The 27,649-nt window shown below is 38.5% G+C and overlaps 1 protein-coding gene across 3 annotated transcripts in view; it reads right to left on the bottom strand.

Moving 5' to 3' along the window:
* acap1 (ArfGAP with coiled-coil, ankyrin repeat and PH domains 1) overlaps nt 1-27,345 on the bottom strand; it is a 44,054-nt gene extending 16,709 nt beyond the window's left edge. For 2 of the 3 annotated variants that reach the window (XM_062994269.1, XM_062994270.1), the window contains exons 1-15: nt 26,769-27,345; nt 18,418-18,475; nt 17,140-17,259; nt 16,098-16,151; nt 15,901-15,959; nt 14,529-14,712; nt 11,513-11,557; nt 11,291-11,386; nt 5,358-5,432; nt 4,847-4,959; nt 4,488-4,539; nt 4,298-4,398; nt 2,629-2,740; nt 2,319-2,518; nt 1,262-1,331 (exon numbers count right to left, since the gene is read on the bottom strand). In XM_062994269.1, the coding sequence (XP_062850339.1) occupies nt 1,262-1,331; nt 2,319-2,518; nt 2,629-2,740; nt 4,298-4,398; nt 4,488-4,539; nt 4,847-4,959; nt 5,358-5,432; nt 11,291-11,386; nt 11,513-11,557; nt 14,529-14,712; nt 15,901-15,959; nt 16,098-16,151; nt 17,140-17,259; nt 18,418-18,475; nt 26,769-26,821 (1,392 nt within the window). In that variant the 5' untranslated portion in view covers nt 26,822-27,345. Of the gene's footprint in view, nt 1-1,261; nt 1,332-2,318; nt 2,519-2,628; nt 2,741-4,297; nt 4,399-4,487; nt 4,540-4,846; nt 4,960-5,357; nt 5,433-11,290; nt 11,387-11,512; nt 11,558-14,528; nt 14,713-15,900; nt 15,960-16,097; nt 16,152-17,139; nt 17,260-18,417; nt 18,476-26,768 lie in introns of those variants that run through there. The other variant, XM_062994271.1, reaches the window with a different exon arrangement.
* Between the last annotated feature and the right edge of the window lie 304 nt (nt 27,346-27,649).

Raw genomic sequence — 27,649 nt, 5'->3', positions numbered from 1 at the left:
ACACTATTATATAAGCTGCACACAGACTACTTTTCATTGTGTCAAAGTGTCATTTTGTCAGTGTTGTCCCATGAAAAGATATACTTAAATATCTGCAGAAATGTGAGGGGTGTACTCACTTTTGTGATACACTGTATATATATATATATATATATATATATATATATATATATATAGTTTATGCATTTTCTTCCCTTTTTCTCCCAACTTTTTAGTGCGATTGCGTCACGCTTGCTCTGCACTAATGCCGACCCCTCCTCTCATTTGAGTAGAACGAAGCTAACCCATGCCCCCTCCGACACGTGGGCAGCAGCCGTATGCATTTTGTCACCCACATTAGGTGAGTGCATATACGCGAATCAGCCTAGTTTACGGAGAGACACACCCTGACACACTTTTTCCCCGCCTCTGCGCAGGCGCCATCAATCAGCCAGCAGAGGTCGTAGTGCATCAGTTACGAGGAGTCCCTATCTGGCTTAATACCCCACCCCTATATAAAGAACAGGCCAATCAATGTTCATGTGGCTGCTCAGCCCAGCCGGAAGGCAGAGCTGAGATTTGATACGATGTATACGCAAATCCCAGCTCTGGTGCACTAGCGTGTGTTTTTACCGCTGCGCCACCAGAGTGGCCTGTATACTGGTATTTTTGACTGATTGATGCATCTGTTTTATCATTTTTGTGGGCGGCAGGGTGGCTCGGTGAGTAGCACTGTCGCCTCACAGCAAAAAGGTCCTGGGTTTGATTCTCAGGTGGAGCGGTCTGGGTCCTTTCTGTGTGGAGTTTGCATGTTCTCCCCATGTCTGTGAGGGTTTCCTCCGGGACCTCCGATTTTCTCCCACAGTCCAAAGTCATGCAAGTGAGGTGAATTAAAGATACAAAATTGTCCATGACTGTGTTTAACATTAAAGATTCAAACTGATAAATCTTGCAACTCCCTGTCCTGTCATGAATGTAACCAAAGTGTGTAAAACATTAAAATCCTAATAAATAAATAAATAGAATTCATAGAAGAGAGACTTCAATGCCCAGAATAACCAGAGCATAGAGTTCAAATGTAGGCACTATTGAAATGTTTACACATTACACAACGCTTTCATTCATTTTGTGTTGTCGCACAATGCCATTTACAGGTTTTAAATAATCATATAATTAGAAAGCATGTAAACACTTTTACTGTGTTCTTTCATGAAGTTTCAGATGCCCCAAGAAAAATAAGGAACAGAAAAAGAAAAAAAGATGTGTGTGTGTGTGTTCTTACTTTGACAAGTTCAGGCTCCCAGGAGTCCAGCGTTAGAGAGCGTACCTTAGAAAAGTGGACACCCAGACTCCTACAGAGACAGAAAACAGTTTTTTTCCATTAGTGTAAACGTATTGGTGATCTGCTGGGTCAAAACATGCATACACTAACTTAGATTATCAATTTGATGGAGTAAATGTTATTTTATTTGTTGGCATTGTCTTCTAATTCATTGTTTGTTATTGAGTGACTAAAGATGCAAGCTTCTTTGTACATATATAAACAGGGTTATACATATTTTACCCATGTCCCAGCAGCTTCTAATTCATTGTCTAGTTGACTTTGGTGAAAAGACACTCACTCACTTTCTTAACTGCTTATCCAATCAGGGTCACGGGGGGCCAGCCTATCCCAGTGGGCACAAGGTATCACCCTGGACGGGGCGCCAGTCCATCGCAGGGCACACACACACACACACACCCATTCACCTATAGGGCAATTCAGTGTCTCCAATTAACCTGACGGCATGTTTTTGGACTGTGGGAGGAAACCGGAGCTCCCGGAGGAAACCCATGCAAAAACGTGGCGAACATGCAAACTCCACACAGAAAGGACCCGGACCGCCCCACCTGAGGATCGAACCCAGGACCTTCTTGCTGTGAGGTGACAATGCTACCCACGTAGCCACTGTGCTGCCCACGGTGAAAAGACAAATTTCCTTAATCATAAGGTGGCAGTTTGGATTTCTTTCATGATCTTGACATAAGACAGCTGTTCCATGTATTTTTTTCAAACAGTAAAGTTAAATATTGACATGGACAACTTGTCAACTTTAGTCAATAATAGTCACTAAAAAGAAAACTTACACAACTAAATTATACATGTGAATTGCTGCATATATATTTTGTGCCAACCATATTTTTGGACAATCCCACAATAAACAGACGAAGTAACATTTAGTAGTCAGGCACAGAAAAAGAAATGTTGCTGAAATTACTGAAATCTAAGACTAAAGCTAATCATATCCCTTATAGGTATATACAAACTTCTAACTTCAACTCAGAAGTGACGATTTTACCTGTGTATTCCAGAGCAGGTGATACAGAGTGTTATACCCAGGTTAATGGAGGCCCAGTCCGGTCCGGGTTCTCCACAATCACAGCAGTACTCGTTCCCAGTAATAGCCTGCACCTCCTCCAGCGCCTTACAACCAGAACTCGGCTGCTCCACTCCACCAAAACTCACGCTACCCGCTGACACAGAGCTAGAGCGTACCCTCTAATACACACATACACACATCATAATCATGATCACACACGCAGAGAAAAATGTTTTAAATAATAAAATGATGGCATGCTGAAAATATTTGATATGTTAAAGTTACTTACAGGGCTGTGTGCGCTCGCTCTCCTCTCCTGAAATGCTGAGGCAATGCTGTTTTGCACAGCACTCATCCAGCCTTGCTGCTGTCGCTCCGAATCTGCCTGCAATAGACAGCTCCTAAAACACACACACACACATTTGCTACTTAAGCAAATTTTATACTTGAACCCTGTTAAAATTACAGTAAACCTTCGCTGGTAATGCCCTTGTTTGGTGATATATGCATATGTCAGCTTTACACAGCAATTTACTGACCCTAATCATTTTACACGATTGGCCCAGTGCATGCATATTTTAAAATATCTAACTTTTCATGCCTGAACGATATGCCATAGCTGATGTAACCATAAATTCTGGTTCCTACTAGAAAATTTTACACTGATCTGCCATAACTCCTTGTTTCTACACTCCATTGTATCAGCTCCACTTACTACATAAAGCACTTTGTACTTCTACAATTACTGACTGTAGTCCATCTGTTTCTCTACATACTTTTTTTAAACCTGCTTTCACCATGTTCATTAATGGTCAGGACGACTACAGAGCAGGTATTATTTGGGTGGTGGATTATTCTCAGCACTGCAGTGACACTGACATGGTGGTGGTGTGTTAGTGTGTGTTGTGCTGGTATGAGTGAATCAGACACAGCAGCACTGCTAGAGTTCTTAAATACCATGTCCACTCACTCGCCACTCTATTGGACACTCCTTTCTAGTTGGTTCACCTTGTAGATGTCAAGTCAGAGACGATCGCTCATCTATTGCTGCTGTTTTGAGTTGGTCATCTTCTAGACCAGGGGTTTTCAACTAAAATTTGAAGAGGTCCAGTTAGAGAAAATTTCTTGAAGCAAAGGTCCGGAATGTTTAACTATATATACAGTATATACTGTATATATATATAGCATTTAGCGGACACTTTTATCCAAAGCGACTTACACAATGAGCAATTGAGGGTTAAGGGCCTTACTCAGGGACCCAACAGTGGCAACTTGGTGGTGGTGGGGCTTGAACCGGCAACCTTCTGTTTATTAGTCCAGTACCTTAACCACTGAGCTATCACTGCATAACATATAATATATATATATATTATATATAAGTAGCCTAGTAGTTGTATCAACATCTGCATGTAATCAATAACTGACTGTCAAATCAAATGTCTGTTTGTTTATTAGGATTATAACGTCATGTTTTACACTTTGGTTACATTCATGACAGAACTGGTGGTTAAAATTTGTGACCTTTTGAACCCAGTATACAGGTTGTAATGGACTATTCTATGTTATGTGATAAAAGCTGCAACTGTGTAAAAGCTGATGGTACAAACAAGGCAACCAAGCAAAAGAAGGAGAAAGGAATCTTTGCTGTGACTTATTGGGTATTTGGTAGATTTAGACAAAGAGTAACAAAATGCAAATAGAGGACAGAGGGTTTATGACACTTTTAAAGCTAACTAAGCATTTAAGGGCAAACAGAATGTTTTACAGGCTCAGTGGTCTGTACATAATGCTTTTGTTGTTAAGGGCATATGTGTACTTTAAAATAGAAGTACACAATAAGTCTGTGAAGGCATGAAAAATACAAAGATCCAGTGACACACCAATACTTGCATTCTGTAAAAACCTTGTTCTCTCATAATTCATAGGCAAAACAAGCAGGCTCATCCACACACACTCACTTGGAAGGCGAGACGACCTCGAAACAAAAGCGTCTCTCCTGATCAGCACAGGGCTTTACTGTGCACAGACGCAAGTCCTCTACCACCACCGTAGGCTGTTCCTAGAACACAGACATGACATGTGAGGGCAGAACTGTAAAACAATGAAGAACTTCCTTCCTGTGTAAATGTAAAAATATGTGCTTCTTACTTTAAATTTTTTCTGGTAGACCAGCTGGTTGTTCTGAATAGAAAACCAGCGTCTGCACCACAAACAAGTACACACACACAAACACACACTGTTAATTCAATCAATAAAACAATGGTTATTCAGAGTGTCTCTGTCCACAATGGCTATAAACAAAAACAGCCTCTTAAGCCAAGGAAGCACGGAGAGGAATGGCAAGCACTTGAGAAAAACAGTCTAGTGGTACTGCATTCAAACTAATATTATCAAAACAATGACAATTATTTTAATAATAAGTAAAAACTACCACCTTAATTGGTGTAAAATGTAAGCCATTTATATTTTAAACAATATTAGAAGACAGAGAGAACAATAAGTGGTACCTGCTCCATGTTTTGAAGGCATTACTGGCTCTCTTGTAGAGGTAGCCCTCCATGGCGATGCCACTGGACGCGTCTGAACTGAAGTCCAAGATTATTTCATCATAAGACTCGTCCTGTTTGTGGCATCACATATGTTACTATGACATTGTGGAGAGGTTATTACTATTTCTATTATTCCTCATATAATAAAAGTGCTATGCAAATTAATTCAACTTTAACTATATTAATGCAAGAAAATGAGTATCATGTTACAGTAATTCAGATTTTTTGTTTTGTTTAAAAAAAAATTAATGACATCACCAAAACAGCCTTTTATATTTATGTAATATAACTAAGTTTAGAAATATGACCTTCTAGTAAAGAAATAGCACATGCATTCAGAACCTAAAGACTAAATTAACTAACTGCTTCTGATCACATATTGTGTTGCATCTGTAAATAAGCTTGAAAAAAAAAAAAAATTTTAAAGATAAGGCACCATCAGCAGTATGGATTTGAGAGACAGTAATACCTTTTTCTTGATGTCAGCATGTCTCTGTTCCATGTCCCGTTTATCTCTTGCTGAGTTTAAAACTTGCTGGGTGTACTAATAGACAGAAGAGAAAAAGAAGTATAATTTGATGCATCCCTATTTATATTCAATTTATCATGTTTCATCAAGGTTTTTTTTTTTTTATTTATTTAAAGCAGCCCTAAGATTATTTGTCTTATTTACAGGTGAATCACTCCCTTACATGGCAGTCTAGAGTAGGCGATTCACTTACTTCATGTTTTTCAGAGCTTGTATAAAGAAAAAAACCGCTTTTTAATTGAGTATTAGTCAGGGGCTGAACAGTGACAATTTGGCAGTGGTGGTGTTTGAACCAGCAACCTTCAATTAATAATCCAGTAGAGTAGTACGAGTTAACACTTTCCTGCCCTTTACATGTTTACTGTATAAAAATCAACATACAGCAACATAGATCATTAATTTGATGGTGTAGAAAGTTTTATTATTTAATTATAATTGGCAACATTAACTCAGAAGTCCTTGTTACTAATGTGTTACTACAGCTGATTACTTATCATGTCATTAAGGTTAGTTTGATTGCACCCATTACAAAGTTATAAAAAAGAGGTTTATTTGCCAAGGTCTGGAAAATAAAAGCCAATTAGTCACAAAATGCTCAGGGTAACCGGTCCAGATGGTCATGTGTAATCCAGAAACCACCAAAACCAGTCAATTAAAAGTTGATGAAACATGAGTGTCAATATCCACAGTCAAGCAAGCTTTACATCATCATGTGTTTAGAGGCTGCAGTGCAACAAGCCTCCATTTCAAAATTGGCACCTTAACTCTCGAATAAAGTTTGATGCTGATTACATTATTGATGTGCATGTTACATGTGTGTGAGAGTGTACTACATGCGGCTCTGGGTCCAGGTTTATTATAAAAAAATGTATGCTACTGTGCCATTTCAAACCTGGCCAAAATCTCTATGTTTAGAAAGAGAAAGCAGGATGTGCTGACATTTGACAACTACCATGTTTTATATTTACATTTTTAAATTTGTATACTTCTAAAATATGCTATTTTTCCTCTCTATGTTCATTCTATCCACATGTAATCATTTTATATTAATCCTAGTTGATATTAAACTTCTTCTGAAGCCATCTCGTCTACAAAATGAGCTGCCATGATATAATTCTCTCATTCAGGCTGTCACCATTTCCTGTGCAGGCAGGAAATTTGGTAGCAGGTTTTGTGGTTTTCACAGGACAGTGGAAGGTGACTGTGTTTCCTGTCTCAAACGGCTCATTTGTAAGATAACCAGAAAAAAAAATTCTGCACAGCTCAAGGTCTATCCTGAAAGGTTATATTCACAGTTCACTGCAAAACAAAATTCAAAAAGAACAAAAATTTTATCAAATTAAACAAAATATTGTGTGTTCAGCTGTACAGATGTTGTGCCATCATCACAAGACAAAAAGACTTTTTAAAGTAAATGATACTTTTAAAGTTTAAATATCCTGAATTTCTAAAAATGATAAGTACAAAGCTGTATAAAAGTATTTGTCCTAATTCTGATGGATTTTATTTATTATACAGTCAGTAGAACACCAAGTAGAAGGTCCTAACAAGCAAAATACTAAGAGTTGAGAAAAAACGTTATTAAAATGCAAAAGCAAGTTCTCCACTAAACCAGGTGGAAGTAATTTATCACCAATATCCAGAAACCCTGCTGCCTTCTCTTGGCACAAGCTTATCTAAGGCATTCAATTTAAAGTCTGAGGCAAAGACAAGATGTATGCTGTTCGATTGATTGTTTTAGGAAACTACATACTTTGTACTCTAGGCCAAAAAAGAAAATGACCATCCTGAATATTTCCATCATAGTGTCATGCTATAAATGTGTGTTAGTGCAAACAGCAGGGGTAACATGGGCATCTGAGAAGCCACAAGTAATGCTGGGGGGTAAACACAGTCATGCTTGAAAGTCTTCCAATGTATTTATTAAAAAGCAATTTTTCTAACAAAAGTATGCCAAACTTCCTTTACAGCAATGTAAAAGACTCTCTAGTAATGAGCATTAGATACCCAGCAAAAACGTATACAAACAAAAAAAGATTACTTATATTTTCATATTATTATTCTTATCTTATCATATTATACTTTTCATTATTCTTTTTTAGAATAATCATGGATCAGTGTATAAAAGTGTGTAACCAATCTGTTTTCTATTCCTCTTGTGATTAACTGTCCAATGCAAGTCCGACTTTGATGACTTATACTAAATGTATTTAGACTGTGCTGATTAATATGATCCACACACCAGACTTGGAATCCTGTACATGTCACTACTTTGTCATTTTTGGTACAATACTAGCCTAAAATAGGCTCAGTGAGCAGTTTTTAAACCATGTATAATGTAAATCCAATCTCTGGAAAATCAAATCTTTCAAGTTTTGAAAATCAAATATGTAGCACCACAATATTGCCACCATTTTTGAACAGACTTTCTGTGTTGACAGAATCCTCCCTGATTTGCATATGTATGAGGGAGAGAAAAACACACAAAATATCAACACAGATAACCAGTAACCAGGAACAGTATCAGTAGTGCATCTTGGCCAGACATTTTCCAATTATTGGCTTTCTTTAGTGATTCTTTTTGTCACTTTAAAATGTTCATTACAATTATTATTATTATTATTATTATTATAAACATAAGACAATGAACATCTTATATAAAACCAATTTCTCCAGAAATATTGATCTCCAGATAAATTCTCTTTAACCTTTACCTAACTGACAAATGTAGCTTAACAGTCTATTATGTATCATATATATATATATATATATATATATATATACTGATCAGCCATAACATTATGACCACCTCCTTGTTGCTACACTCACTGTTCATTTTATCAGCCTCACTTACTATATAGAAGCACATGTAGTTCTACAATTACTGACTGCAGTCCATCTGTTTCTCTGCATGCTTTGTTATCCCCCTTTAATGCTGTTCTTCAATGGTCAGGACCGCTACAGAGCAGGTATTATTTAGGTGGTGGATCATTCTCAGCACTGCAGTGACACTGACATGATGGTGGTGTGTTAGTGTGTGTTGTGCTGGTATGAGTGAATCAGACACAGCAGCGCTGATGGAGTTTTTAAACACCTCACTGTCACTGCTGAACTGAAAATAGTCCACCAACCAAAAACATCTAGCCAACAGCGCCCCGTGGGCAGTGTGACCACTGATGAAGGTCTAGAAGATGACCAACTCAGACAGCAGCAATAGATGAGCGATCGTCTCCAAGGTGGACCATCTAGGTAGGAGTGTCTAATAGAGTGGACAGTGAGTGGACAGGGTATTTAAAAACTCCAGCAGCGCTGCTGTGTCTGATCCACTCATAACAGCACAACACACACTAACACACCACCACCATGTCAGTGTCACTACAGGGCTGAGAAGGATCCACCACCCAAAAAATACCTGTTCTGTAGTGGTCCTGTGGGGGTCCTGATCATTGAAGAACTGGGTGAAAGCAGGTTAAAAAGCATGCAGAGAAACAGATGGACTACAGTCAGCAATTGTAAAAGTACAAAGTGCTTCTATTTGGTAAGTGGAGCTGATAAAATAGATAGTGAGTGTCTACATACTGAAGACAGCAAACACATACAAATTCCCTCCCCACCCACACGTTCACGAACACACAATTAAGAGGATGATGTGCACCGTTTCCTGTTGCTGCTCTATGGCTGGTGAATTTATGTCACAGTACTTTCCCTGCAGTCTGTCCTCATGCCCTTATTCTCTTTCAGAGCAAATAAACAAACAAGATTTGCATTCTAAAATTAACTTTCAGATTAAGATTCATTTATAATCTGCATTTAGTCACTCCCGAAGTAATTTTTCTTAAATATTAAATTACTTTGTTTGTATTTCCACAAATGTATTAAATGACAGAAAAAGCCACAAAAGCATCGTCATCAGCAAATTCAGCCAACATTTGCATATTGAAGCATATGCGTATCTACTAAATTTGCACACGTCTTTCAACTGTGCCAATAAATTTCAATCAAAAAATCTATTTATTTGTATAAACTAAGAAAATTCAAAATGATTTGTTTTGAATATTACTTCTTTGTTGCAAAACCCTATTACATTTCAAAAGTTAGGAGTTTATTTTCTTGTAAAAAATATTTTGCCTTCATGTTTGGGGTCGTTGTACTATAGAAACATCCATTTCCTGCCACATTTAGTTTTTTGGCCAATGTGATGAAATTCCTTTTTAATAGGTCCGTAGATACATTTAGATTACATTTCTGGCCATTAGCAGACACTTTTATCCAAAGCGACTTACAGTTATCACTGAATACAATTTGAGCAATTGAGCATTAAAGGCCTTGCTCAGGGTCCAACAGAGGCAAACTGACAACCTTCTGATTACTAGTCTAGTACCTTAACCGCTGAGCTACCACTGCCCTTCCCATAGATGAACTTTGGCAGTATCATTTTTAGAGAAGCAGTCACACATGATAATGCTCTCACCTCTATACTTTGCTGTGGGTATGGTGTTCTTGAGGTTATATGTGCAACCCTTTTATCTCCAAACAGGACAAGCTGAATTATTGCCAAAGAGTTCTGTCTCACCGAAATACATTGTTCCAAACATGATCTTATTTGTCTATATGATTGCATGCAAATGCTGTGCATCTGTGTGTGTTTTTTAATGTATTTAATTTATGCATTTTTAGCGCGTCCAATTGCCCCATTGCATCATGCTTCCTCTTCACCAATGCCGATCCCCGCTCTGATTGAGGAGAACGAAGCTAACCCACACCCCCTCCGACACGTGGGCAGCATGCCGTATGCATCTTATCACCTGCACTTTGACGTGTGCAGTGCAGCCTAGCTGCGTGTACGGACAAACACACCCTAAGAGCATTCTTTTCTCATCTCTGTGCAGGCGCCATCAATCAGCCAGCAGAGGTCGTAATTGCACCAGTCATGAGAGAGAGACCCAATCCGGCTTAGTCCCGTCCATATGAACAACAGGCCAATCGTTGTTCATGTGGCCGCTCAGCCTTAGCCGGCAAGGCAGAGCTGAGATTTGATACGATGTATTCGAGATCCCAGCTCTGGTTCCAGCGTGTGTTTTTACCGCTGCGCCACCTGAGCGGCCATCTGTTTTTTTAAGCGTTTGTGTGGTGTGCAGGAACAGAGATGATTGCAGTGCAGTTTATTACTGTTTGATGATAAGTAAAAAAAAGCAGGTAAAGTTACTCAGAGAACAGTCTAAGAGCATACAGTAAAATCTTGTGTGGTACCTCTGTCCATGGAAGATACTTCTGGTTATCAAACCAGCTGTACTGACAAGAGTTGTTTAAAGTTTTTTGATACGGCTCTGTAGCAGATTTTTTTAAATTATTTTGTCAGTTACTTTCATTGTTCTACTTGAATTCAATTTTTCCAACCAATAACAACATATTTTGCAATAAAACAAAGAGTAATTTACATTAAAACACTGTTTGCAACATAAAAACTACACTTTGTACATGATAAATACTTATGTTTGTTGTTAAGCCTTTACACTGACTACAATTCAAGCAATTAAGAGTTAACCACTATGATCAGTGGTGAGGCTTAAACTGGCAAGCTTCTGATTATTAGTCCAGCACCTTAACCGCTGAGCCACCACTGCCACCTCATTACCAGTCCCCTCCCACTTACACCTACCTTGTGATGGCAACAGACTAGGGATGGTAAGGTCTAACACACTCCCAAAACACATGAAGCCATTCACATCTTCTCAGATTAAAGCATGTTGTTGGGCAGATCATGCTCAAATGAAACAATTAAATGTCCTCCTGTCTTTACAGTTGGTTAATTGGCTTGTGTTGCTTCAACTTGGTGCCATCTTTTCATGCTCACTGTAAAACTGTATGCCTACCTCATTGTTGAGCTGTTTGCGGTAATCCTCAAGTTCTGTGAGAGACTGGTGGCCGTGCTGAAAGAACAAAGCCTGGGCCTCCATCAGTGACAGCATCTGTTTAATCCAAACAAACAAAAGTAAAATTAAAGGATACTACATTTTAAAATAGTCTGATTATTAAGCTGATAAGATTTACAGCCTTAAAGTAATTATTACTTTAATTATTACTCAGACACCTACCGCCATAAGGATTTCAGTTTTCTTCTTGGATTCAATAACGTTGATCTAGTGTAGGGCAGAGTGAGGGAAAGAAAGAGGAAGAAAAGGAAGAAAAGAGAAAGTGAAAAAGGAGCAAATCATAAATGAAAGATACTAAATAAACCCATCTGTTCCAGGGACTGCTGGGTAAATATATCCTGAGACAGATCTAACAACACTTTCACTTATGTCACTGCAGGCCTAATGCACATATTTTGTCAGAACTAGGGATGTAACGATACACTCTACCCACGATTCGATACAATTTATGATACTGGGTTCATGATACGATTTTTTCCCGATTTTTTTTAAACTGAAATTGAAGACAAATGATGACAAAGTTTCCTTTTATTATTTCTCTTTTAAAAAATCTAATAAAATACTGTATTTGTGATTATCTTTTATTTATCTAAATAATTAGATGCCATTTTATTTCTGAGGTAGGTACAAACTATGCAAAACAATTTTGAATTAATCCCAATTTGGCTGAAAAACCCCGAATTTGGCAACCAGGCGTATAGCGCCAGTGACGTAATCAAGGCGAGGTGTAAAGTGCCAGTGCCCTCTGCTGTTTAGGGATGTAACGATTCACCACAATAATGAATCGATATTCACTTTAGTCAGAACGCTTTTGAAATATGCATTTTAAACAGTATTTTATCATTCGTATTTAATAGTCATTGGTACTAAAGTATACATTTGTATATAATGGGGATGTAACGATGCACCACATGACGGTTAAAAATCGATTCACATGTGTAACGATTCAAATCGGTTTACATGTATAATAAATCGATATTCACTTTAAACAGCAGAGGGCACTGGCGCTATTCACCTTGCCTGGTTGACGTCACTACAGGGTTGCCAGGTTCGGAATATTCCAGCCAAATTTATTTATGTGAGGATACTTTCTTTATTTGTAATATTCATTTATTTATTTAATGTGGAATTTGTTTTAAAATTTCATTTCAGTTTTTTTTTACACAAAAAAACATTCATTATTTAGATAAATAAAAGATAAGCACAAATACAGTATTAAAAAAAAAATAGAAATAATAAAAGAAAACTTTGTCATAATTTGTTTTCAATTTCATTTTGTTAAAAAAAAAAAAAAAAAAAAAAAAAAAAAAAAAAAAAAAAAAAAAAAACATTTTTATCGTGAACCCAGTATCGTGAATCACATCGCATCGTGGGTAGAGTGTATCGGTACATCCCTAGTATATAAATAGTTTGGTTGTGGTAATGTTGTTCGATATTAATCTACAAAATTAGATTGTAAATAAATTAAAAAGTAAATTAAATTAAAAGCACATTTTAAGCAGGTACCTAAACCAGAGCTACACAGCTAGCACAGTTTTTCCAACTGCTCAGAATCCTAATGTATGGCATCAATAATCCTACATTCGTATCTTCTTGAAATGTAATTTACTTACATTAATCTTAATTAATCTTTAATAACTGTTACATCCTGATTAGGACAGTGGTGAGTTTAAAGCCTTACTGAACAGACTGGGCAAAAGTGTGAATACATCTTGTACTAGGCAATGATCAATCACAAGGAACAACAGTTTATTCATTCATTCATTTATTCATTGTCTGTTTAACTATCGCTTATCCTAGTCAGGGTCACAGTATGACAGGCAGGAAATACACTGGACAGGTCGTCAGTCCATTACACGGCAGATACCCACACTCGCACAAAAGGGCACATTTTAGTAGCTCCAGTTGATGTGACAGCATGTCTTGAACTTGTTGTTGTTGTGTTTTATCGCCATTATAAGCTCTGTATTTAGAGCCATCTCTATGGCATGTCATTTGTATGTTTTAAGAACATTCTTATTACAAGAAAGGTGTTTGAAGAGGTTGAGATTACAACAGATGTTTTAACTGTATGCTTTTCAGAAATTTAAAAATCTTAAAAGGAGCCGTTTTTTTTAAAATGTCTTTTATGCTTGGACTTGTAGGAGGAAACCGAAGCACCCAGAGGAAACCCACTCCACACAGAGAGAACACGCAAACTCCACACAGAAAGGACCCAAGGAATCAAACCCATGTCCTTCTTGCTTCAGTTTAACTTAGCACACTTAATTTAAGGGTACTAAAGTTCTACACAAAGTTTTAAATGTTTTAGCTAACTATGCGGATTGACATCTGTTCAAGCTGGCTGCTACGAAGCAAGCTAACTACGTGTCCATCAGCAGTTTCATTCCAAAAGTAAAAGCCACACTTTCACATCCAGCTTATTTAAGTGTAATTTTAAAAATGCACAGAAAGACCACTGACCATGTTGAAGATCAGTAACTGACAAGGTGTGACCACAGCTTTAAAGAGGAAATACAACACAGCAGTGAGTAAGCTAATTTATTTCCATCCACCTCGTACGTCTAATCTGTTACTATTGTATCTGGATATTTATAACGTAGGAGGTTAAAGATTAAAAAGATTAAAGATTAAAAATGTCATTTTCAAACAACAAAACAACATTACAGGTTAGCATGGGCAGTAATGTCTCAGCAGTGGTTGACTAACACAATAAGCTGCTCACTTTTTGTTTTACCTGTGCTGTTAGTAATTATTACTGCATAAAATTACTGTCTATAACTTAACTCTCACATGGCAAAAGATCAAGAATCATGTCCTGCATCTCTTGCAGCTACCAGAAAAGTCAGTGAATGTGTGTGTGTGTGTGTGTGTGTGTGTGTGTGTGTGTGTGTGTGGCTCTTTTGTATCTGCTTTATCAAAGCCAATGACATATTTATGTAAGAAATCATCTGATTCAGATTTAACACTCAATGCAAATTTTTAATCCCTAAATAATACACATTTTCTAGCTGTTCATTGCAATACTTAATTGTAAATAATGAAAAATTATATCAATCAATACCTAAGCTACTATTGTTGTGTAGTCCCTTATGAAGGCTAGCTACACTAAGTCAAGTACAGAAAGTATTAAGTATATAAATATATGTGACTGTGTATATCGTATTCGTGTGCATACCTGCAGTACATAGTCCAGAGTCCCTGATCTAAAGGCTTTACGAGCATGATTAAGAGAATGACTGGCCTCCTCCACCACATGCTGCTTGCCTCGTGGGGCTTCCGCATTCTTCCCCAGCGCTGCATCCAGAGTCTCACTGCAGCGCTCAAACTCCTTACGTGTATCCTTAAAACGTTTTACATCCCTAAAACAGAGGGAAAAAAACTGAATAATCATATGTTATACGCTTATAATTGTGGTTTGTGAGCCATCCTTCAGACAATCAGCAGTAATTTAAGGTTGCCATTTTCTAAGTAGCATTTGAAAATCTTTGTTTTACTCATTTTCAATTAGGAAGACGTCCAATAAATTGAGACTGAGATGGTGAAACATTTACCAGTTAAATTTTGTCGAACCAGCAGAATAAATCCACCACACTGTTGTATGTGTTTTGTTTTAATAAGGCCTTTGGAATATTGGCTTAAATAATCAATACTGAACTCAAACATATTTATTAGAATTTTTATTTGATTAACTTTGGTGAAAAAAAATATGACACTGTTCTTTTTACTATTCTATACACCGACCAGGCATAACGTTATGACCACTGACAGCTGAAGTGAATAACACTGATTATCTCTTCATCACAGCACCTGTTAGTGGGTGGGATATATTAGGCAGCAAGTGAACATGTTATCCTCAAAGCTGATGTGTTAGAAGCAGGAAAAATGAGCAAGCGTGAGGATTTGAGCATGTTTGACAAGAGCCAAATTGTGATGGCTAGACAACTGGGTCAGAGCATCTCCAAAACTGCAGCTCTTGTGGTGTGTTCTCGGTCTGCGGTGGTCAGTATCTATCAAAAGTGGTCCAAGGAAGAAACAGTGGTAAACCAGCGACAGGGTCATGGGCGGCCAAGGCTCATCGATGCACATGGGGAGTGAAGCTGGCCCGAGTGGTCCGATCCAACAGACGAGCTACTGTAGCTCAAATTGCTGAAGAGGTTAATACTGGTTCTGATAGAAAGGAGTCAGAATACACAGTGCATCACAGTTGCAGGGCTGTTTTGGCAGCAAAAAGGGGACCAACACAATATTAGGAAGGTGACACGACGAGACTGTTGGTAATCCTATCCCAGAATCATAGAAAGTAATATGTAGTTGCCCTTCTGCAGCATATAACTGTCTCTACTCAGTCCTTCCACAAGATATTTAAGTGTGTCTGCAGAAATCTGGACCCATTCAAGGACAAAAATGACCTGGTTGTTGCGTCCAAAAGTGAAAGATTCTTAAAAACTATTCAGTATTTACCATGGGCAAAGGAGGAAAGGTCCATTTTGACAGTGTTACAAATGCATTTAGATAAATCCTATGTTTCATAAAAAAAGAAAACTCACTCCTTTACAAAACTCTGCAGCTTCAACTTCACTGACTTATGTGTGCTCTCAATGAGCTCCTGGTAGAACAGACAGAACGAGACAAGAAGAGAAAAGAGTAAGTGGATATGGAGACACTTCCTGAGACAAAGTTGGCATATTTCTTGGTAACCATGAGCAACATTACATAAAAGAGTAATTCTGGTGTCTGGCTTTACCTCCTGTGCAGTGAGGATGAGGGACAGCTTTTTGGAGAACTTTTCTAAACATTCCTGTAGGAATAAAAGCAAATGGTGGTAAACCTATTACAGAGTTCTACACTTACTGACAAATAGATCTCATTACACAATAGTCTGTGAAGATGCTTATATGAAGACGAACCCTAGTATTCTGCTCACTTGGGTACAGCACAATCACAGACTATTTAATTCTACATGAAAATGATACTGGCTTGTAGAAGTTACAGTCATTTACATTTTAAGCATTTAGCAGATGCCTTTATCCAAAGCGACTTATATATAGAGCCAGTTAGAGTATACAGTCTGAGCAATTAATGGGTTAAGGGCCTTGCTCAAGGGCCCAACAGCAGGAACCTGGCAGTGGTGGGCTTGAACCAGCGACCTTCTTTTTTTTTAATTTACTTTCTTTATGCATTTTCTCCCCTTCTTAGGGAGAAATTTCCTGACCCAATTTCCCGATTGCATCATGCTTCCTCTCCACCAATGCCGATCCCCGCTCTGATTGCGGAGAACGAAGCTAACCCACGCCCCCTCCGACACGTGGGCAGCTGCCGTATGCTTCTCATCACCTACACTCTTGACGAGTGCAGTGCAGCTCAGCGCTGTGTACGGAGAGACACACCCTGAGAGCACTCTTTTCTCATCTCTGTGCAGGAGCCATCAATCAGCCAGCAGAGGTCATAATTGCACCAGTCATGAGAGAGAGAGACCCCATCCGGCTTAGTCCCACCCATCTGAACAACAGGCCAATCGTTGTTCATGTGGCTGCTCATCCTCAGCCGGCAGGAAGAGCTGAGATTCGATATGATGTATTCGAGATCCAGCTCTGGTTCCAGCGTGTGTTTTTACTGCTGTGCCACCTGAACGGCCTTAATCAGCGACCTTCTGATTACCAGTCCAGTACCTTAACCACTAGGCCACAACTTTGACAGTCACATTGTACTCCTCTCAAGAGTACTGAAACTGTGAAGATGAATATCAACAGTGATATACTGTCAATGATTCAGGCATTTGCACTAACCCCCATAGTTCGGTCTTCATTGGAGTGTTGTCCCAATTCCTTGATCCCATTTACAAAATTTTTGCTGTTCTGGCAGTACGTCCGCCCAGCTTCCAGCATGGCATTACACTGCTTTAGCAACTGCACACAAGATGACATAAACAGATAGAGAAACAGGTCTGTGCAGATAAACACTATGACATGAAAAAACATAAAAACACAAATACAGCCAAAAACATCCTGACCTTAGCTATCCAGTATCAGTCGCATTCATACAAAATAAAGATGTGGCATGTTATTAGAAACCAGATGAGCCCGGAGACGAAGTTTCCTAAACAAGGTCTAGGAAACAAGGTCAGCTGTTTCTAAACAACTGCTTATATCTGGACAGTTTGAGATGCATTATCTTGCTTATACCACAATTTAAATATAGGTGTTTTGTATGCTGTGTGTTAGCTTTTAAATCACTGAATCATATTTCTAAATGTGGTGTAGGAATGTCACAACTTTAGGTCTCAAACAGTTGTTTCTAAGAACAAAGTATTTGGAATATTGGTTTCTTTACCAAGGTTGCAAAGAAACAAACATTTTGCTTAGAGACAATTTGTCCAGATGGGTCAAAACAAATCCAAAAACCATTAAAAACAAGTCTGTTCTGAATCAGACCCTGCTGGGACACAGGTGACACTGTCTACAGCCCCTGCTCCAAAATCAAAACCTTTGAAGCTTAACTAAAATTTGACAATCTCTTGATCACATAGACAAAGAAAAAGCAAGAGCCTGAGTTTCTTTATAGCATGGCAATCTCTAAGGTCATAACATAAAGCTCGTTTGACTGTGGACACAAGTGTTTCAGTATCTTCTAATTTTTGAAGACAATATTTTCTACAATTTAAAACACTTTCAACCTTTTGGTACCAGTGTTTTATTAGAAAAATAAACAATAGATTAATGTGAAATGTTTAGCAATAAGCTTTTAAATAAATCCAAAGAAGGAATAGAATAGAATTGAGAGTTCGCATCGAGAACCCTAATGGGGAATTGGATCGAGTGGTTAAAAGTCAGTGAATTGATGATTCCTCTTTCAGTTCATGTAAATACATGCTACATACAATATCTTTTTACAAAACTCTCCAAATAGAAATACTCGGAGAGGAACAAGGGGAAGAATGGCACTTCTCCTATTAGGAGCAGTGACAGTACATTTGTACTGTAGTTCATTATGAAGACTGGCATAGGAAGGATAAGTATGTATAAACATTAAGGTCCCTCTCATTGTTTTTCATTGTCCTCTCTCACCTTTTCAAGACGTGTTTCCAGCTCATTCACATTCCCCTCCACAGTCTCAATGGCTGCCCTGATGATGAAAAGCCACAGTGAGCATACAGCAGTTGTTATTCCATTTTAAATCCTTCTTACACAAAAATAGACATAAAGCCTATAATATCCTCTGTTTTTGCATATTTGTCACAATAAATGTGTACATTCTTAAAAAATTGTAACGTAAGACAAGCAGCACATTTGAAAACACAAAACTGTTTTTGAAACCATAATTTGTCTAGAGAAAAAAGATTATGCAACATCTATATAGATATCCTTTATTTGTCATACATACAGTAGACCCTTGACTTACGAATTTAATTGCTTCCGAAGGGCTGTTCTTAAGGAAATCCATGCCAGACCTCCCAAACCACCCCCTTACCTAATCTTTCTAATGTCTTAAATTGTCTTTTTTGTTATAACTACTATAAAGTAAAATATAAAGTATATTTCCCCTTAAATCTTAAATTATAGAATAGACATTCCTGTAATAAGAAATACTTTATTTGTCATACATACATTTACAGGTGTACAGTACAATGAAATTCTTTCTTCGCATATCCCCAGCTTTTCTGGAAGCTGGGGTCAGAGCGCAGGGTCAGCCAACTTACGGCGCGCCCCTGGAGCAGACAGGGTTAAGGGCCTTGCTCAAGGACCCAACAGTGGCTGCATAGCAGAGCCTGGATTTGAACCACCAATCTTCCGGTTGATAGCCCAAAGCTCTACCCACTAGGCTACCACTGTCCCATAATAAACAATAATACACAGTAGTACTGTACATAAAACACACATCACATTTCAGCACAGGAGTGAACTTGTTCGTGACGTCACGTGTTTCGCGAATTTCGGTTCGTAATCTGAAATGTGTTCATACATTAAGTTGAAAAAGATCGTTCGTAACCCGAAATGTTCGTATGGTAAACCGTTCGTAACCCAAGGGTCCACTGTACATTTACAGATGTACAGTACAATGAAATTCTTTCTTCGCATATCCCAGCTTTTCTGGAAGCTGGGGTCAGAGCGCAGGGTCAGCCAACTTACGGCGCGCCCCTGGAGCAGACAGGGTTAAGGGCCTTGCTCAAGGACCCAACAGTGGCTGCATAGCAGAGCCTGGATTTGAACCACCAATCTTCCGGTTGATAGCCCAAAGCTCTACCCACTAGGCTACCACTGTCCCATAATAAACAATAATACACAGTAGTACTGCACATAAAACACACATCACATTTCAGCACAGGAGTGAACTTGTTCGTGACGTCACGTGTTTCGCGAATTTCGGTTCGTAATCTGAAATGTGTTCATACATTAAGTTGAAAAAGATCGTTCGTAACCCGAAATGTTCGTATGGTAAACCGTTCGTAACCCAAGGGTCCACTGTACATTTACAGATGTACAGTACAATGAAATTCTTTCTTCGCATATCCCAGCTTTTCTGGAAGCTGGGGTCAGAGCGCAGGGTCAGCCAACTTACGGCGCGCCCCTGGAGCAGACAGGGTTAAGGGCCTTGCTCAAGGACCCAACAGTGGCTGCATAGCAGAGCCTGGATTTGAACCACCAATCTTCCGGTTGATAGCCCAAAGCTCTACCCACTAGGCTACCACTGTCCCCTCTTGAAGCCATTCAGAGGAGAACTTCGCCGTTTAAGCATTAGATAACAAACTGTTGACTGGACTTTCTGGTAGAGAGCAGCTCAGGCCCTGGAGCAGCAAAACACCTCTACACCATCACACGACCACCACAATGCTTGACTTTTGATAGGTTTTTAACCTGGAATGCTTTATGAATGTTATACCAGATGCAACAGGTTCTTCTATAAAGTTGCCCTTTAGACTCTTGAGCCTACAGAACATTACCCCAAAAGGCTTGAGTTCATCTTGGAGATTTTGGCAGAAGTAAAACAAGCCTTTATTTTCCTTCTGGTTAGCATGTTTCACTTTTCTACAGCCCCACTTAGTTTTTGTTCATTTCCATGGTGCATTTAGTGGTGAATGCTGACCTTATCTGGGTAAGCAAGGCTTGCTTTTCTTGTGACTTTCTGAATAAGACATTGATGTCTATTGGATAAATTTGTGTAGGCTTGACAAATCTGAGAAAACTTACCACTATTCCAAATTTTCTCCATTTAAACATAATGGCTCTCGCTGTGGTTCACTGAAGTTTAAAAGCATTAGAAATGCTGCCCCTTCCAAAACACTAGATTTTTAAAAATCTGCTCCAGAGTTTTTTGGCTCATGGCATAGTGTTACTTGCCGAGACCTCTTAGGCTATGTAACATTACTACAAGTGAGATGAATGTGCAAAAACAAAAGAAGAACACTGTACACACTAACACACACTCACACACAAATATGATATGATGTTCTGGCAATTTAACATTTCATCCTTGCACAACTCCATGCACTTTCAGTGCAATTGGTAAACCCAGGATGGTTGCCATGTGTTTGTTTCTATGTGTAACTGTCATGCTCGGGTTTGTTCGAGTGAGTCAGTATCTCCTGTCATCTACTTGGCGCATGGGTTTTCAACTGTGCACGCAAACCTTGTTCAGACCTTGTGGCTTCCGCTAGCTCTCTCACCCAGACACACAGGCCAACAAAGATAGAGAAAGAAGAAAAACATGTGATTTTATTTTCTCTGGAACTTACAGATATAGAATTTAGACAGAAAGCATGAGAGAAGCAAGCTCTAGAGCTAGTTTAATTCAATAAGCATTGCTGCAATGAAGAAACTGATTCTTAACTCTCAACTAAACTCTTGTTTTTGTGTATGCATAAGAATGGTTTGAATTAAACAACCTCTTAGGATCAGTGGGGTGGGTCTAGTAAGTGATTGGTTACACATTTTACATCTGCTTTGGAGAGCATAGCACAATTCTTACCAACATCTTTTAAAGAAGTAAAAAATGAATGCTCTTAAACAAATATCTGGACAATATGAACAAAGATAAGATTTTCCAGACAAGCTCTTAGTCTATAATGGCTGAGAATCAACATGCTTAATTATAATACACCGATCAGCCATAACATTAAAACCACCTCCTTGTTTCTACACACATTGTTCATTTTATCAGCTTCACTGACCATATAGAAGCACTTTGTAGTTCTACAATTACTGACTGTAGTTCATCTGTTTCTCTGCATGCTTTGTTAGCCTCCTTTCATGCTGTTTTTCAATGGTCAGGACTCTCCCAGGACCACCACAGAGTAGGTATTATTTAGGTGTTGGATCATTCTCAGCACTGCAGTGACACTGACATGGTGGTGGTGTGTTAGTGTGTGTTGTGCTGGTACTGCTGGAGTTTTTAAACACCTCACTGTCACTGCTGGACTGAGAATAGTCCACCAACCAAAAATATCCAGCCAACAGCGCCCTGTGGGCAGCGTCCTGTGACCACTGATGAAGGTCTAGAAGATGACCAACTCAAACAGCAGCAATAGATGAGCGATCGTCTCTGACTTTACATCTACAAGGTGGACCAACTAGGTAAAAGTGTCTAATAGAGTGGACAGTGAGTGGACACGGTATTTAAAAACTCCAGCAGCGCTGCTGTGTCTGATCCAATAATACCAGCACAACACACACTAACACACTAACACACCACCACCATGTCAGTGTCACTGCAGTGCTGAGAATAATCCACCACCCAAATAATACCTGCCCTGTGGTGGTACTGGGAGAGTCCTGATCATTGAAGAACAGGGTGAAAGGGGGCTAACAAAGCATGCAGAGAAACAGATGGACTACAGTCAGTAATTGTAGAACTACAAAGTGCTTCTACATGGTAAGTGGAGCTGAATAAATGGACAGTGAGTGTAGAAACAAGGAGGTGGTTTTAATGTTATGGCTGATCAGTGTATTTCTCTAAGTAACCATTTTAAAGATCATAAGTAAATACATTATCCATGATGATGCTGATAAACTAGTGAATGTTTTAACTCAAGTCTAGATTGGAATGTTGCAAGATGTTGGTTGCTGGCTGTCCTCTATTTTTAGAATGCAACAGCTCAGGTTCTAATCAGGAACACTAGATCTGATAACATTACCATATCCCTTTTTTCGTGGACAATGGCCACCTGTTAAAATACAAATTGCCCACAAAATCCTACTTTTGAAGTTTAAAGCCCTAAATCAGGGGTATAACTTTTAAACACTGGCAATGAATTTATATAAATTTTTTGTTGCATTTTCTCCCTTTTTCTCCCGATTTTTAGCACGTCCAATTTTTACCCAAATGCGTTATGCTTCCTCTCTACTGGAGCTGACCCTCGCCCTGATTGTGGAGAGCGAACTGACACACGCCCCCTCCGACACGTGAGCAGTAGCCGACTGCATCTTTTCACCTACATGAGTTGAGTTCTTATGCAAATCAGCCTTGTGCACGGAGAGCCACACCCTGATGAGCATTATTCCTCTACTCTGTGCAGACGCCATCAATCAGCCAGCAGAGGTCATAAATGCACCATTTATGAGGTCCCTATCCGACTCCCTACCCTGTATGAACAACAGCCAAACGCTGTTCATATAGCCGCCCAGTCGTATGGCAGAGCTGAGATTCGATACGATAGCGTATTTTACCACTGTGCCACCTGAGCGGCGAATTTATATACATTTTAACGTACTTTGGCATAAATATATGACTTAATTTAGGGCTGCACAACCAGACAACTTAATAAGCTTTTCCTTTATTGAATAAACAACATAACTAAAATAACATTTTGGTGTTGATGTAGGATTCCAATAATTGCACATCATTTATGCAACTGTATAGTGGTAATCATCCTTTAAAAAAACAGATTTTTACACCACTGTCAAAGCTATGAAACAAACAAGAATAGACTAATCAAATTATCACACAAACATAAACTTTATATCAATTTTAAGTAGTTTTTTATTTAACTCTTGTTTTTGTGTATTAGTGTGACTACTGATGTTTCAGTAACAATCTTCCCCTGAAAACACATTTCCTGTCTCATGTTTATCATGTTGGTATCGCCTCACTTCCTGTCTCCCCCACCCGCCATGCTAGCATCACCTAGCAACAGGAAGCAGCAGTTTATAGTGAAATGGGTCTGGATTATGTTTATGTCAGGCCTTTCTTAATGACTATGCCTGTCATTTCACTTTCTAATCTAAACTGGCTGTCAAAGGGCTGGAGTGTTTAACAGCAGAGAAGGAAAAGTGTTAATATCAAATATCCAGCATTATTATATGAGGAAATATAAGTATTTCATTATAATGAATAAGGAAGGAAGCAGAGTGTGTATGTGTATTACGTTTTCTTCAAATATTTCTGTCTGACTGTGGCCTCCACTTTCACTAACTGTTTCAAGGCATATAGCCCGGGGACTGTAAACTCAAACTTTCCACTGTGTAAGGCAACTAGGATGAAAAAAAGAATCAATGTAGGGGGCACTGAAAGCAAGTAAGTAGGACAAAGCTTAAACATGATTAAATGTCTGACGTAATTTTTGTTTCAAGTAAAACAATGTAAGAAAATTATGGTGGAAATATCTCCATCACTTTGCGGCTTTGCAGAAGTACAGCCACACCCTCACCAACAACCCAGTATTAGATCTTTCCTAAGCTGTTCTCCATTTGGCTCAGATGAACCTATAATTTAAAAACTAAGAAAGGCTGAGAAGAGTAAGCCTCAGTTTTGCTCCCTCAGCTCAAAAATATATTCTCAAAAACAGGATGCTTGTACCAGAAGTGACAGAACAAATGTTATTTTTATTAAAGCTATAGGATGTATGTCTAAGTTAACAGTTTAAAAAGAAGGACATACTGTGTTATTGATGCAAAGCACCAGGTTACGTAGTCTTAAAACCAACAAATACTACATTGCTCTGGCTTGTGAAGAAACCATTGCAGAGAAAAACAGATATACACCGATCAGCCATAACATTAATACCACCTCCATGTTTCTACACTCACTGTCCACTTTATCAGCTCCACTTACCATATAGAAGCACTTTGTAGTTCTACAATTACTGACTGTAGTCCATCTGTTTCTCTACATACTGTTTTAGCCTGCTTTCACCCTGTTCTTCAATGGTCAGGACCCCCCACAGAGTAGGTATTATTTAGGTGGTGGATCGTTCTCAGCACTGCAGTGACACTGACATGGTGGAGGTGTGTTAGTGTGTGTTGTGCTAGTATGAGTGGATCAGACACAGCAGCACTGCTGGAATTTTTAAATACCGTGTCCACTCACTGTCCACTCTATTAGACACTCCTACCTAGTTGGTCCACCTTGTAGATGTAAAGTCAGAGACGATCGCTCATCTATTGCTGCTGTTTGAGTTGGTCATCATCTAGACCTTCATCAGTGGTCACAGGACGCCGGGGCACTGTTGGCTGGATATTTTTGGTTGGTGGACTATTTTCAGTCCAGCAGTGACAGTGACGTGTTTAAAAACTCCATCAGCACTGCTGTGTCTTATCCACTCACACCAGCACAACACACAAATATTACTCATTTACTGCAGTGCTGAGAATGATCCACCACCTAAATAACACCTACTCTGTAGTAGTCCTGGAAGAGTCCTGACCATTGAAGAACAGCATGAAAGGGGGCTAACAAAGCATGTACAGAAACAGAGTAGACACAAGGAGGTGGTTTTAATGTTATGCCTGATCATGTGTATGTAAAAATGCTGTTTTAATGCTTTGGCCACATTTTCAGTACAATTAATGCAATACGATTATTCAATGTAAAGCCATTTAAAATTTCTCCTACTGACTGGTATCTCCAACAAAATAAAACAATCATTCTATTTTATCTGATTTTAGTTACAGTTCATACATGTTAACTTGGTTAGGGTCTAAATTGAACAATCCAGTGTACACTATAATTACATAAACTAGCTTGCTAACTGCGCTTTTTCTGATGGAACTGGTTTTAAATGCTTTAAATGTGAACAAAGCAAGACTGACAAAAAAACTTTAAAAAAAAGAATTGTCAAATTGACAAAAAATGTTAGTGTTAATACGCCAGGTCTGTTGGGTAATTATTCTTCAAAATCCCATCATCTATACCATAAACTGATGCTAAAAGTAATTTAATAATTTCCTTCGGGATGAATAAAGTATCTATCTATCTATCTATCTGTCTTATCTATCCATTTACCCATTTATCCATCTAAAGATGGAATATGAACAGCCAATTGCAACCATTCAATTGACCCACATGGGATGCAGCACAACTGATATCAAATATCATCAACATATATCTACTAGAAGGTTATTTAAATTACGTGATTTCTTAACAGAAATTATTTAAATAATTCTTTATTTTTTACCCCTAGAAATACTTTGACAGTTTTTATATAGAACCATAGAACTGAAACTACACATTTATTTAAAGAACAACACACAAACAAACACCAAATATCCAAATAAACCTTAACAAGCCACCTGATTTATGTTCACTCTTTTTGATGAATGACAGTTGTTCCCAGTTTATACCAAAGAACACATAAATGACAAATGTTATGCTACATTAATAATTAATAATACTGATGCTAATCTAAAATATACTTTGCATAACAGCTTTGAAGAATTTGCATAATAAAAAAATAAAGGATGGCAGAGATTTTCTTTATATCTGAATCTAACTGAAAATTACTATTATTATAATTAAAAACTGCCATGCAAATTAATGTCAGACGTCACTCACAATTCGAAAGGATTGTGCTTGGATGCTTTTTTGAAACAGTTTTACATACGTCCCTCGTATACAGTTCTTCAAAACTGAGAACGCTAATGCCCTAGAGTAATCTAAGTTATTCTTGCAGGGACCAAAAAAGAGATTCTTTAGTGCAATGCTACAAACTTTCCATTGGTTTTCTTTGGTTTCATTTTTGTTTCTTTCTTTGTTTTTGGTGCCACATTGCAATAAAGAATAAATACCCATTAAATGTACCATGGAGAGAGAAAAAAAAAAGTTTCATCTAGTGCCCTAAAAGATACTTCAGGTTTTTCCTCTCAAGCAACCAAATGTTCCATGTAAAAACCCTTAAAGTGTCATGGAAATAAGAAATAGAAAATGGTACACACTTTAAATGGTCCACCTAACACCCTGAGGGTCTGCTTTGTTAGACAACAAAACATTTTATGTAGAAATGAGAAATGTACCATATGAGGTGCTAAGAACCTTTCACAGAAGCAAAGTACCTGTGACATACATGTCTCTTACAACTGTATGGAAACTTTTGCCTCTGACTGTAGAACCATCACCAATGAAGTGTAGGTTTAATAAAAGATTAACCATGACCTGTCTGGAAGGCTGATAGATTTCTGCAACAGATCAAAGGTTCTAAATAACTTACCTGAACCTGGGGGAGTCTTTCAGGCACTCTTCAAATTCCAGCTTGACAGTCATTTTGACATTTATAGCACACGATTCACACAGACTCACAAAGTGATTAGTCCTGCTTGTCTCATGAGGTGTGCAGGCTTGTGCTCTTGGTTCCTCTTTGTTTGTGCTAGGTATTAAACCCTGTCCACAATGCTTTTCATGATCAGACTTAATGACAGACTGAAGACTATTCACAGACTCTGGAAAGTATTACGCAATCCCAAAGAAATCTGGTGAGGAATAGTCATATTCCCAAACCAGTCATGTTGCTCCCGGTTCTTGTTATCCGTACACCAGAAATAAAAAGCCGGCGTGTAGATCAATAAAAGTTTAGCAGTAAGTTTAAGGACAGCTACAATCTTCAGCTGCGGGTTGGTTTTGCTACCGGGGTGTGACTGTTCACTGATTCCACTAAACTCCACACAGCTCACAATTCTACATTCACCGCGGCGTTCTCGTAATGATTTGAGATGATTTGTAAGCGATGCTGTTGATGATCTCTCCTCAGGGGAATAATTCAGATCTTTTCAGTGCACACATGTCTCAGTCTCTCCTTCCTCTTTCTGCGCCTCTGCTGTTGGTCTGCCCCACATGCACTTAGCTTCCGGGTTCTGCGCGCAACATATGCGCTTCATTTTGCATCCTATACTTCCATACTAAAAAGTAAGCTATGGTAAACAACACTGCCAAACACACCGTTCTACCCTAACTTATTATTTAGAACGTAGTATTCGGTTGAAAGTGACCAAATGACAGGGGAGTAACTACAGGGGGAGGCAGGTGCACTGGGGCCCATGGCAGGGACTCAACCACTCACCTCACTTTAATTTAATTTCACCTACCTTTAATTCA

Source organism: Trichomycterus rosablanca, chromosome 4, assembly GCF_030014385.1.
Source record: "Trichomycterus rosablanca isolate fTriRos1 chromosome 4, fTriRos1.hap1, whole genome shotgun sequence".
Classification (NCBI taxonomy): Eukaryota; Metazoa; Chordata; class Actinopteri; order Siluriformes; family Trichomycteridae; genus Trichomycterus; species Trichomycterus rosablanca.
The sequence above is the reverse complement of the archived record's forward strand: the minus strand, read 5'-3'. Positions and strand labels throughout refer to the sequence as shown.